The 13540-nt window shown below is 41.4% G+C and overlaps 1 protein-coding gene across 5 annotated transcripts in view; it reads right to left on the bottom strand.

Moving 5' to 3' along the window:
* mia3 (MIA SH3 domain ER export factor 3) overlaps positions 1 to 13540 on the bottom strand; it is a 111422-nt gene that overhangs the window by 22965 nt on the left and 74917 nt on the right. For all 5 annotated transcript variants that reach the window (XM_059982648.1, XM_059982650.1, XM_059982649.1 and 2 more), the window contains 6 exons: positions 12932 to 13043; positions 9508 to 9560; positions 9334 to 9424; positions 8801 to 8939; positions 6940 to 7041; positions 2564 to 2624 (listed from right to left, as the gene is read on the bottom strand). In XM_059982648.1, coding sequence (XP_059838631.1) covers positions 2564 to 2624; positions 6940 to 7041; positions 8801 to 8939; positions 9334 to 9424; positions 9508 to 9560; positions 12932 to 13043 — 558 coding nt within the window. The remainder of the gene's footprint in view (positions 1 to 2563; positions 2625 to 6939; positions 7042 to 8800; positions 8940 to 9333; positions 9425 to 9507; positions 9561 to 12931; positions 13044 to 13540) is intronic.

Below are 13540 nucleotides of genomic sequence, written 5' to 3'. Positions count from 1 at the left end.
GACTAGTGAAAGCCAATGCACTATATGCCTTCTTAACCACTGATCTATGGATGTGGATACCAAGATCCTCTGTTCCTTCACACGGCCGAGAATCCTGCCATTAATCTTGTACTCTGCCTCAAGTTCAACCTTCCAAAATGTATCATTTCACACACTCCAGCCTGAACTCCATCTGCCACATTTCAGCCGAGCTCTGCATCTTATCAATGTCCCACTGTGTAACCTACAACAACCTTCCATACTGTCTACAACACCATCAACCTTTTGTGTCATTTGCAAACTTACTAATTCACCTTTCCATTTCCTTATCCAAATTATTTAGACAAATCACAAAGAGCAGAGGTTCCACAACAGATCCCTGCTCAACACCACTGGTAACTGACCTCCAGGCAGAATACACTCCATCTCCTACCACCCTCTGCCTCTGCAGGCAAGCCCATTCCAAATACACGCAGCCAGCTTTTCCTGGATCCCATGCCTCCTGACTTTCTCAATGAGCCTACCATGGGAAACTTGTCGAATGCCTTACTAAAATCCATATACACCACATGTACCACTCCACCTTCATCAGTTTGTTTTGTCACTAATTCAAAAAGTTCGATCAGGCTCCTCACAAGGCACTGCTGACCATCCTTAAATCAGTCCATGTTTCTCCAATTTCTCTAAGTCCTGTCTCTGAGAATCCTCTCCAATATTTTGCCCACTACTGAAGTAAGACTCACTCAACACACTTTACCAACACACTTTTTGTCTCTCTTCCCTCCGGGAGAAGATTCAGGAGCATGAAGATTCATTTGGCCAGATTTGGGAACAGCTTCTTTCCAACTGTGATAAGACTGCTGAACGGATCCTGACCTGGATCTGGGCCATACCTTCCAAATATCCGGACCTGACTTGCACTACCTTACTTTCCCTTTTCTGTTTTCTAATTATGATTTACAATTTAAATTCTTATTACATTTACTTTGATTTGTACTTCAGGGAGCGCGAAGCACAGAAACAAGTATCACTGTGATGATTGTACGCTCTAGTATCAACTGTTTGGTGACAAAAAAGTAAACTATAATGCCCAGGATTATCCATGCTGCCTTTCTTTGACAAAGGAATAACATTTGCCACTCTCCAGTTTTCTCGTCCTACTCACTGTGAGTATATTTTATCCCTTCTGTCTTACTCATGTAAGTAATTGTCAGATGTGGTTGGGTGCATTCGGTTTCACTGTTATATGAGAAACAGTTTAATTGTCAAAGTGAAAAATTGCGACTTACAAAAAAATCACGACTTCAAATAAAAAACAAAATCCAACTTGGCTAATCACTGCCAATAAACTATCAATTGCAAAAATAAAAAAAACTACCTACAGTTTAACTGATCGCACTTCTACAGGATCCTCAACAAAAGCCATAAATGATTTTCAGGATGCGCATGCCACTGGCAAAATAAAAGTTTATTTTCTATTCTTGACTGTCCTTGAGGTGGCAATGTTGAACACCTTCTTGAGCTCTAGAGTTCTGGCAGAAATGCTCCCACAGTACTCATACATAATTTCAGGGTTCAGATCTACCAAAAATAAACACACAACGTATTTTTAAGTCACGATAGTAAGTAACTTGGAGCAAAACCAGTAGGTGGTGTTCTAATGCACTGAGTTGCTGGTAGAAAGGAACACAAGTATCAGAGATGCCAGATGTCCTAGACTGGTAACAGCAGTGCATTTTGGGCTGGGTACACTGAAGGGAGTGAATATTTTAGAATGGTGCACTGAGTGTCAATCTAGCAGGATGCTTTGTCTTAACTGGTGTTGTGCTTCACAAACACTGTTTGATGCACCAGAGAGGGGTGATGTTTTGTGTGCAGCTCCCAAAGGAATCATCAAGTATTCTCACTTGCAACTACTACAGCTGAAATCTACAACCACAAACACTGCGGTGTCAAGAGAACATGCACTCGTTCTCATTGAGGGGTTAATGGTCCTGAAGGGCATCAACATCTCAGAGGGTCACTTAATCTTCTAGTTCATTGTATATTCTTGCCGAGACACTGCAACTAAAAAGACATATTTTGGATGCTTGGCTTCTGGTGCAGACCCTGGTATTAAATATTCAAAGGTGTTCTTATTATTGGAATATGCTGTCATTGTAAATATGTAATTCTGTAAATTTTACCGACTATATTCCAAATGTTAAAGTAGATGATTGCAGCAATTGAAACTGCAGTTAATCGTTTATTGTTATCTTTGTGTCAAAGAAGTATAAAACATTGTGTCAGGAGAGTGAGATTCTCTTGGATTTTCCAGGACTCTCTCTCTCCTGGAGGCTGCTGTGTGAATAAAGACTTTTACATTTCCCAGTCACAGCTGGCTCAGTTTTAGCCAGTCACACAGTGACCCTAAGGATGTTGATGCAGGGTTCTCAGCAACGTTAACAGGGAGTACCAGAGATTGGGAGTTGTTCTGGAAGGAAACCACAATTGCCTGTCACTTTTGTTGTGAATGCTATTCATCCAGTAGCACCAACTATTGTAAAACACTTCAAAGCTCCAACACATCACCCTGCCCACCCACCTGACTCTTGAACGATCTCTCACTTTTCTGCAGCTCTTCTTCCACCTCCTGGATTCTTTGTCTAGCAAGTTTAAAAGAGAATAAGTAAGGTCAGTACACAGGAAAACAAAATAAGTCAACAGTTTTACAACAAAGATAATTCACAGAAGATTCTTTTGGATCATATTTTATATAACCATGCTGCAAATAAAGACAAGTGGTTCCCCCATAAAATAACTTTAATTTAAAAACTGAGTGAAAGTTGAGTTCAATTAAAAAATATTTTTGCAGATTGGACTGCATGTGTGAACTTGATTTATTCAAAGAAACTAAAGGGCAAGGAGTCAACAGAGGAACAAACTGTGAGACCAAGCCTGTGTGCTGTGGTTTTAAAACACTTGGGTTAGATATTCCGACGACAAAGGTCTACAAGGGCTGCAAAAAAAGCTGCACCAAAACAAAGTGCACACCAACAGTATAAACATCACAAAGTACAAGCAAACCATCTTGTGCACGGCAGTTCCTTCTCTCTCAGGTGGTGGGCCCCAAGATCCACACCAAAGATTTCAGCACAAAGAAAACTTCTGGTATCACTGGCCTTCATAAATCAATGTATTAAGTACAGGAGTTGGGATGTTATGTTGGGATTGTACAAGATGTTGGTGAGGACTAATTTGGAGTATTGTGTGCAGTTTTGGTCACTACCTAAAGGAAGGATGTAAAGAAGGTTGAGAGTACAGAGAAAATTTACAAGGATGTTGCAGGGACAGGAGGACCTGAGTTTTGGGGAAAGATTGATTAGGTTAGGACTTTATTCCCTGGAGCGTAGAAGATTGAAGAGAGTTTTGATAGAGGTATACTAAACTATGAGATGTTTAGAATGGATAAATGCAAGCAGGCTTTTTCCATTGAGGTTGGGTGAGACTAGAACTAGTGGTCAAGGACTAAAGGTGAAAGATAAGATGTTTAAGGGAAACATGAGGAGAAACTTCTTCCCTCAGAGGATGGTGAGAGTGTGGAATGAGCTGCCAGCATAAGTGATGGATGCAGAGTCATTTCAACGTTTAAGAGAAATTCGAATAGGTGCTTGAATGAGAAGGGTATGGAGGCTATGGTCCAGGTGCAGGTCGATGGGACTAGATTAATGATTCAACACAGACTAAATGGGCTGAAGGCCCCACTTCTGTGCTCTGGTGTTCTATGACTCTATGAGCATGTAACCCACAATGACATAATGGCTGCACTGCTGAAAGTGTAATCTGTTGGACATGATTTTAAAAAATAGGCCAGACTTGGTTGTCGAAGATTGGAGCAGCCACTATGAGTTCTGCAATGTCACACCTCAATTCGCACTGAGACAGAGCAGCATAGCACAGGAACAGGCATTCAATGTTGTGGCACGCTAATTAAGCTAACGACATCCAATTTCACTAATCCCTTCTACTTGTACATAGTCCATCATCCTTCCATTCCCATATTTATGTGACTAAGAGCCTCTTAAACACCTTTATTGTAACTGCCCCACCACCAGCCCTTGCAATGCATTCCAGGCAGACACCACTCTGTGAAAAAACTTGCCCGAGACATCTCCTTCAAACTTCCCTCCCTCGCCTTAAATGCATATCCTCTGCTGTTAAGACACGTGAGCTCTGGGAAAGAGATACCGGCTGCCTACTCTATCTATGCCTCTTATAGTCAACAAACTTCAGAGAAAATAACCCTAGTTTTGTCCGTCCTCTTCTTACTGCACCATGGCCTCTAATCTAGTCAGCGTTTTCTGAACCTTCTCCAAAGCCTCACGTCCTTATGAAAAGTGGCAGCCAGAATTCAATGCAGCTTTAGCAAGAGTTTTATAAAGCTGCAATGTAACTTCCTGACTCCTAAACCCAATATCTTGACCAATGATGGCATGCATGCCATAAGCCTTATCACCCTCCAATGTGTGAACACTTTCAGGGTGCTTCGAAAAGACTTGTTACAAAAGATGCCTCTATATATTAATTTTGTTAGGGTCCCATCATTAACTATATACCTTCCCCATTACATTTAACCTCCCAAGGCTTAACACCTCATACTTGCCCAGATTAAACTCAATCTGTCATTTCTTGGCCAACAGTATCCACAATGCCACCCATCTTTAAATTGCAAAATAAGTTTATCAAAGTACACACATGAAACTATACACTACCAGGAGATTCAGTGTCTTGCAGGCATTTACAAGGAAAAAATACAATAAAACTTTACAAAAACTATACATAAACTAAGACTGACAAACAACCAATGTGCAAAAGACGACAAACTGTTCAAATATAAATAAAACTGAGAACGCGAGTTGGAAAGAATCCTTGAAAGCGGCTGCAGGTCACAGAATCAGTCCAGAGTCAGCGAAGTTATGCACACTGGTTTAGGAGCCTGAGAATGGTAGAGTAATAATTCCTGAACCTGATGGTTTGTGACTAAAGGCTTCTGTACCTCCTACCCAATGGTAGTAGAGAAATGGCCTGGATGGTCCTTTTGTGTAGCAGTGCTCCATGTAAATGTACTCAATTGTGGGGAGGGCCTTTGCCAGTGAATACCACACTCTACCATTCTGTAGCCTTTTTTTTGTTCCTGGGCATTGGTGTTTCCATACCAGGCTGTGATGCAACCAGATAAGATACTTTCCAATGTGCGTCTATAGAAAATTGTCCAAGTTTTTCATGACATACCAAATCCACACCAACTTCTAACAAAGTGGAGGTGCTGTCGTGCCTTCTTTGAGATGGCATTTACATGCTGAATCCAGTACAGATCCTCTGATGATATTAATGATTCACTTCTGTTGCCCTAATGAGGACTGGCTCATGGACCTATGGCTTCCTCCTGCAATCAATAATCAGCTTTTTGCTGAGTGAAATCTTGTTGTTGAGGCACCATTCAACCAGATTTTTGATCTCCCTTCCATTCATCACTACCTTTAATTCGGCCAATAACAATGGCATTGGAACTGCACATAACCACAAGCATGCAGCGATCAGAGCAGGCAGAGGAATAAGCACAAAGCCTGCGATGTAACTGTGCTGAGTGTGGAGATGCTTTTGCCAAGCCGTACTAACTGGGGTCTATAAAATTGAGAATTCAGTTCCACAAGGAGGTACTAAGGCCCAGTCTTGGAGCTTTGTAATGAGCTTGGTGGCGATGAGTATTGAATGCTGACCTACAGTCAATAAAGTCCAGGTGTATTCACCTTCGTTGTCCTAATGTTCCAGAGCAGAGAGAAGAGCCAATGAAATGGCATCTGCTTTTAATCTGTTGTGTCGGTAGGCACATTAGAGCAGATCAAGGTTATCTGTAGGCAGGAGCTGGTATGCTTGATGATCAACCTCTCATGGTGGATTCAAGTGCTGCTGGACGATAGTCATCAAGAAAGGTTTCTGCGTTCTTCATGGGTACCGGTATGATTAATGCCTGGTTCAAGCAGATGGGTACCTCAGACTACCAATGTGAGAGGTTGAAGATGTCCGTAAATACTCCAGCCAATTGATTAGCACAGCTTTTTAATAATCAACCGTGTGCGATCATCTCACATGCAAATTGGGAATTCCAAATTAAATTTTAATCACAGAAGGATGCTTGAATGCCACCACTTCCTAGAAGCAACATAAATGGCAACGAGATTTCACTTACAGACCAGTTCAGTGCCTTTTATGCTTGCTTTATATAGAACGTGCCTTCCATGGATTCACCCTCCTAAAGGATGCTCTCACATCAGCCTCACTGGGGGCTGTGGGTGTTTGTGAAGGTGTTTACATGCTTGATATAAAGCGAATATAAAAAAGCATTGAGTGAAATCTCGTTGCCATTTTTGTTGCTTGGTTTTGCTTTCTAGGACGTGAGGACATTCAATCATCCTTCTGTGATTCAAATTTAATCTGGAATTCCCAATTTGCATGCAAGATGGCTTTCCGGAGGTCATACCTGGACATTCTGCACTTTCCTAAATTGCCAATCCTAAATGTCACTGATCTAGCCCTCAGCAGATTGCAAACCTCTTGGTTCATCCAGGGCTTCTGGTTGGAGAAGACTCATCTGTATTATCTGCAAACTTACTAACCCACCTATCCATCTATTTTTATACATCATAAACATAAGAGGTTCAGTACAGATCCCTGCATTCCACATATCACTGTCTTACAGCCAGAATAAAACCCATCAATATCCCAAAGACACAATGATATTTAGATATTATCACACTGATTTTTGGAGAAGTTAGCAAGTTACAACACTGACTATAATCACACTTTAATAAAAATTTCATTTTGCAATTGCCCCACAAATAAGAAGCAGTCATGTAAATTAATTCATGTCTATATAATGCACTCTCAGCATGAATGAACTAAAGTGACAGAGCCACTCACTTGTACATTTTCACCTCCTCTAGTGCCTGAAGTGCCTTCTCATCAGCCACAGAGAGCTTCAGCTCCTTTTCCTGACGCTGGCACTCTTCTTGAGACAGCTTCCTATAAAAGGAAAAGAGGAAGAAACACTTAATGAAAATCACCAGGTGCCCCCAGTAACAAGTCAAACAGAAAACAAGTAACTGATACAAATGTTAAGACAACAAATGCTGTAAATACTGGTATCATCTCCCATTCTAATCAGGAATGACACTGGCAGTAACCCCCCAGTGAGTTCCTACGTCCTCAGCTAGAGGAAGCACAATATGGTATTCTTTGCACCGTCCATACAAAGCCATTAAGACCATAAGGCATAGGAGCAGAAATAGGCCATTCTTCCATCGAGTCTGCTCTGCCATTCCATCATGGCTGATCCCAGATCCCACTCAACCCCATACATCTGCCTCCTCGCCATATTCTTTTATGCCCTGACCGATCAGGAATCGATCAACTTCTGTCTTCAATATGCACACAAGCTTGGCCTCCACCACAGCCTGCGCCAGAGCATTCCACAGATTCACCAATCTCCGGCTAAAAAAATGCCTCCTTACCTCTGTTCTAAAGGAGTCACCCCTCAATTTTAAGGCTGTACCCTCTAGTTCTGGACACCTCCACCATAGGAAACACCCTCTCCACATCCACCTACCTAGTCATTTCAACATTTGATAGCTTTCAATGTGATCCCCACGATTCCAGTGAGAGTACAGGCGCAAAACTGCAAAATACTCCTCACATATTAACCCCTTCATTTCCAGAATTATCCTCATGAACTCTCTCCACTGACAACACGTCCTTTCTGAGAAAACAGTAAGGTTGTTCCAACTGACGATGGAGCTAAGAGGAATTAGCCAGCTTCTTACAAAGAGTAACACTATGCTGCTGCATTGAGGTCAATGTCAAGAGCAACCCCACATTCATTTCTCAACCTGTACTAAATTTGCCCTCAGCCAGGGCAATTACAATGAGCCTTATCACACTGAAAGAACTAGCTAATGCTCAATAAATCTCAGGTGAAAAGTTACAGTTCTGCATGGAACGGTGAGAGACCTTTATTCATAGAGTGAACATGGAGAGAATGCTCCCTTATGGTGGGAGAGGCTAAGACCCAGCCTCAGAATAGAGGGGCATCCTTTTAGAACAGGGATGAGGAGGAATTTCTTTAGCCAGAGAGTGGTGAATCTGTGGATTCATTTGCTACAGGCGCTGTGAAGGCCAAGTCTTTATGTATATTTAAGGCAGAGATTGATAGATTCTTAATTGGTCAGGGCATGAAGGGATACAGGGAGAAAGCAGGAGATTGGGGCTGAGAAAAAAATTGGATCAACCATAATGAAATGGCAGAGCAGACTTGATGGGCCAATTAGCCTAATTTTGCTCCTATATCTTAAGGTCTTCGGAATCATTGAGATAATATACCAACTTGCCAGGAGTTTTGGCTTCTATTTTCCTTCAGAACTCAACTCCTTTTCACTGCTGTCAGGAGTTGGTCACGTGCATCAACATTATATAGCAAAAAGGCACCCCTGCCCTTTGTTGAGAAGCACAATAAGGAAATCTTACCTCACCAATCAAATCACTAGAGGCACAGTGGGAGTTTAGGTAAGAGGTGGGGATTTACATGAAAGAGGGCATTCTTCAGTATGGAAAATTCTTTAATCCCATTCCTCAACACTGGAACTAAACTTCCCTTCCACTATACTGTTCATTCATCATAGTATATCAAACACCTCTGTGATGTGATATGAAAATGATCCCATCTACTTTCCTCCCACCCCCCACCACCACCATCTGTACTCAGGTCTCAGATACACTGCTGACATACTTCTGCAGAGCCATCTCCTTCTGGTGGTACAGCTCAGTCAGGATTTCCAACTTCTGTTGCATTGTTTTAAATTCATTCTCGAGCCTTGATTTCTCAGTCTCGGTGGCTGCAAAGTTGTGTTCAAGTTGTTTAATTTGTTCTGCGCAAGAAATAAATGAAAGTAAATTGCCAGAATATACCTGACAAAAAACAGGTATACATAGCTGTAGTATATCTAGCAGTTTTCTTCAAGTTTTCAAACTCCCTCATCATCATGAAGCTCGAGTTACAGAAGTAGTTGAGGAAAATGGCAAGATAACCCAACAAACAATAAAGTGGTGAAGAAATCTCTCTCCAAGCAGCTCTGCATCTACAAACAGGACAGGTGAAACAGGAAGAGAAAGTCAACCTCCACTCTGTTAAGTTAATGGAGGAGCTAAAGTCAGCCTTTCTCCCATTAACGAAGAAAATGTTGTGTCAAATTTATCAACTAATTGATTTTGGTTACACAATTAAAGCTCCACCTAGTCACACCAAATAAAAACACATCCTACCTTCCAGTTCATGTCTGGCTTTTATTTCATCTGTCAGCTTGGCCTGGAAATGCTCTTTTTCCTCTTCAATGATCTTCAGTGTGGTTTTTACCTGATGAGCACAAAGCAAGAGTCAATGACACTCCTGTACATCAATAGCGGCGATCAAACACAGTTGCTTTCCCTTCAACTCACCCTTGAAACGTCCATCATTTGTTGTATCTTCATCTTTGTCTTCTTGTTTTTATCTAAGAGAAAGCAAAACCTAAAATATTATAATCTGTGTACATCAGCCTGATTTCACCACAGCTTACTGTGAGAAAATAGCCTCAGTTATTTCTATTAAATCTAAAGTTATTTCAAGATGCTTGGTTTATTAGGGGAGTGGAGGGAAGAATGAAGGGTTAAAAATTAGATGCTATTCCCAAAGGAGGGATATGGTCAATGTGTAAGGAAGAGATTAGATTAATTAGGAGCCACTGGTTTACAACACTGAAGCAGCCTCTAACTTGTCCATGCCAACAGTGCTGTCCAGTGAGCTAGTCCCATCTGCCAGCATTTGGCCCAAAGTTCTCCAAATCTTTTCTATCCAGGTACGGATCTAAATGGCTTTTAACCGTTGCTAATACACCCACCCGAACCTCCGATTGTGGCATCTCACTCCAAATGTCCTTTGCATGAAGCTGCTGCCAATATTGCCCCTTTTAAATCTCTTGCTTTTGATCTTAAACCTAAGCCCTCTTGTTTTTGGCATCTGTGCTTTTACTCTGTCTATGTCCCCACAAGATCTTCGATCTTACACATCTCTACAAGGTCACCCTTCAATCTCCTACATTCCAGTGAATAAAGTCCTAGTCTACACAACCTCTTCTTGTAAATCAGTCCAGGTAGGAGCCATCCTTGTCTGATGGCACAGGCTTTTAGGCTTCTATATCTTCGGTGCAATGGGAGAGTAGGGAAGAGAGGATCTCCAGGGTGTGTGAGGTCTGATCATGTTGGCTGCTTTACTAAGATAGTGAGAAGTATCGGAAGCCATGATATGCTAGCTGTGTCTACACTCTACAGTCACCACACTAAGCCAAGATACATCAGGATATAATGCTTTCTGAGATACATCGATTAAAATTGCTAAGAATGGACAGGATTGTGTCAAATTTCTTCAGTCTCTTTGGGAGATAGACATGTTGGTGAGCTTCCATGGTCGTGGCATCTACATGGTTGGACCAGGACAGACAACTGGTCATCTTGAACTTGAAGTTCTCAACCTCAGCACTCACTGCTGATGGAACATGTTCCAAGGTGTGAAATAAAAGGTTTATTGGTCTATGTTAGTAAAAGAAAATATACTGTCGTTAGTATTGCAAGATACAATGTAGAATACAGTATAAGGAGTTAAGATTTTTTTTAGTTTATGTCATGGTTGTTGCAATGTAAGAAAGGCAAACCTAGAGGCATTGTTTTGGGAATTCAGTGTTGTAAAAAAAACATCTTGAGAAAGGGGAGGTAATGTATTGTGTGAGTATTTGTAGCGTCAGAGTGCGTATGATGTCAGGACGTAGGTAAGTAAAGTGGAAGTGTGTTGAATAAACGTGGTTGTTCAATCCACAGCAGTGTCCGTGTCACATCAATACTACATATTCCTGAAGAACCTGATGTTTATCAGGATTGAAAGCCTCAGCTCACATACTCTGTAATTTTCTAGACAATCAATACCACATTGTATGCTGAAGGGTCTGTCCTGTGCTTTACTGTTCTACACTGAGTGGCCACTTTATTAGGTACACCTGTTCATTAACATCGATATCTAATCATGTGGCAGCAACTCAATGCATAAAAATATGCAGACATGGTCAAGATGTTCATTTGTTGTTCAGACCAAACAACAGAATGGGGAAGAAACATGTTTAAGTGACTAACTGTGGAATATTTTTTGGTGCCAGATGGGGTGGTTTGAGCATCTCAAAAACTGCTGATCTCCTGGGAATTTCACACACAACTGTCTCTAGAGTTTACAGAGAATGGTGCAAAAAACAGAAACAAAAAAATAATCTAGTGAGTGGCAGTTTGGTGGGCAAAAATGAGAAAGGTCAGAGGAGAATGGTCAGACTGTTTCAGGCTGACAGGAAGGCAACAGCATCTCAAATAACCATCCATTATAACAGTGGAGACAGATACACAGCTTTGAACACACAACAAATCGAACCTTGAAGTAAGTGGATGGACTACAACAGAAGACCATGCTGGCTTCCACTCCTGTACCTAATAAAGTGGCCACTGAGTGCATTTTCTGAGGTGTGAGGAATATTTCCAAACATGCTTTGATCATCAGTCTATTCTACACTCCTGCGCTTCATAGTAACTTGTCTGGCTATTTCACAGGAAAGTATTAGTGCAGATGGAAGACTGGCTGACTAACAGGAAACACAGCAAGTACATATGGTTTTGTTTCAGATCGTCAAGATGAAACAGGAAGTATGTCACATGAATCATAAGTGAAGGCACTAAAGGTATTGTTGCTAAATCTGTGGAGTTGTGAAGAGTACTTATAGGCTACAAACGGATGAAGATTAACAGAAAGACTTTAACGTGGGAAATGTGCAAGTGTCTATTTTGGCAGAAGAAACTTATCTAAATGTTAAGCAACGTAGAGCTCCAAGATGCAGAAGGATCTGGGAATTTGGGAAGGGCCTAGTGCATGACTTCCAAAAGACTTCTGCAGGTGCAGCAAGTAATCAGGTACATTAACAAGATCATGTGTATTGCTGCAGAAGTCATGCTTCAATTACCTGAGAACATCTGTGAGATTGTAGGTTTTCATAAATAAAATTGCAGTGGTGTTTTAAGTTTAAGGGAAACTGTAACTCCTTTATTGTCCCCCAAACACAGAATACAAAGTGCGGTAAAAACTTGATATAATTATGTCATCACGTCAGACCATGGAAACAGCACTCTGAGCAACAACTGTCAACCCATTCCACTGGGCTTCCAACACAGTGACTGAACTCGTGGAAAATTTGCCTAATTCATCTCCCACAGTGAGGTCAAGCTTAGTGACCGTGCTTCTCATCTTTACATACCAAACCCTATTTATCTCTGACTCGTATTCACACTGACCTTCAGTGGCCTCAGTAATGTCATGATTTAACACACTTACCCTGGTGTGAAAATACCTCCAAAGCTTTACTGCCACTTTAGCTCCCTCTCCAATCTCCTTAACTTGCACCAACTTGACAGCCCACATTTCCAATTTCCTCACCCTTGTTCTTTGGAAAGTCCCTTCTCCACTCCCAGCCAACAATTCCAAATCTAAATTCACACTCTTTGAGTGAAAGTTCAGTTCCCTAAAAGATTGTGATGTGGCCTGAGTTTTTTTTCCCCACCATGAGAAGCTTGGAAATCCTTTACTACATTAGAGGTGCTATATAAACACAAACTGTGTTCTGGTACATTAGCAAATAATGAGTGAACCCAAGACCCAAGTACACATAACCTTTCAAATTCTGTGTTAATGGGACATTTTTGCAGAAGTACTTATCTTCCCATCTCCCTTCCTTTATCAGAAATAAGGCAAACAAACCACTGTTTGCCAAGAGATCTGGAGCGATTGCACTAGTTTCACCTGGCAGTTCACCGTTAGCCACATCACCATCCACTTCTTTGTCCCATCCACGATCTTCATTGTCAGACTCTGTATCAAGTTGCCTAAGCTGCATCACACAGTCGGTCAGCACCTGGATATTAGTCAAGAATGAGGAACATTACACTACTAGCTTAACAAAGTTGCTGCAGAGGTTGAAATTCCTAAAAGCTGAGCTGGGGACTGTTTTTCAGCAGTCTGCTTTAAATTACTGAAACACAGGAATCTTATGGTAAATGTATTTTCAGATTTTTAGCACAGATCCTATAAAAATGGCCCATGGCGCAAAATTTTTCCAATCTGCTTAGGTGACAAAATGCCTGGCATTTCATGCTATTTATAATAGGTAACCCAGCATTTCGGCCCAACACTTCATATCATGGCGTGTTTACGTCTGGGAAACAGATTAAGTGACACGTCTGAAGTTGTGTGTGGTAGGTTGAGAGGTGGTTGGTGGGAAAGAGCTTGTGGAAGTTATGCTCCAGACTAAAGTTAGCAGCATAGGGTGATGTGACTATGATAGAAAATAGGGAACTGAACTCTGCAGCTGACCACAATGGGCTAGTATGGAATCTCGAACACCCAAAGACA

This window comes from Hypanus sabinus, chromosome 10, assembly GCF_030144855.1.
Source record: "Hypanus sabinus isolate sHypSab1 chromosome 10, sHypSab1.hap1, whole genome shotgun sequence".
NCBI lineage: Eukaryota > Metazoa > Chordata > Chondrichthyes > Myliobatiformes > Dasyatidae > Hypanus > Hypanus sabinus.
This window is presented reverse-complemented; position numbering and strand designations above follow the sequence as displayed.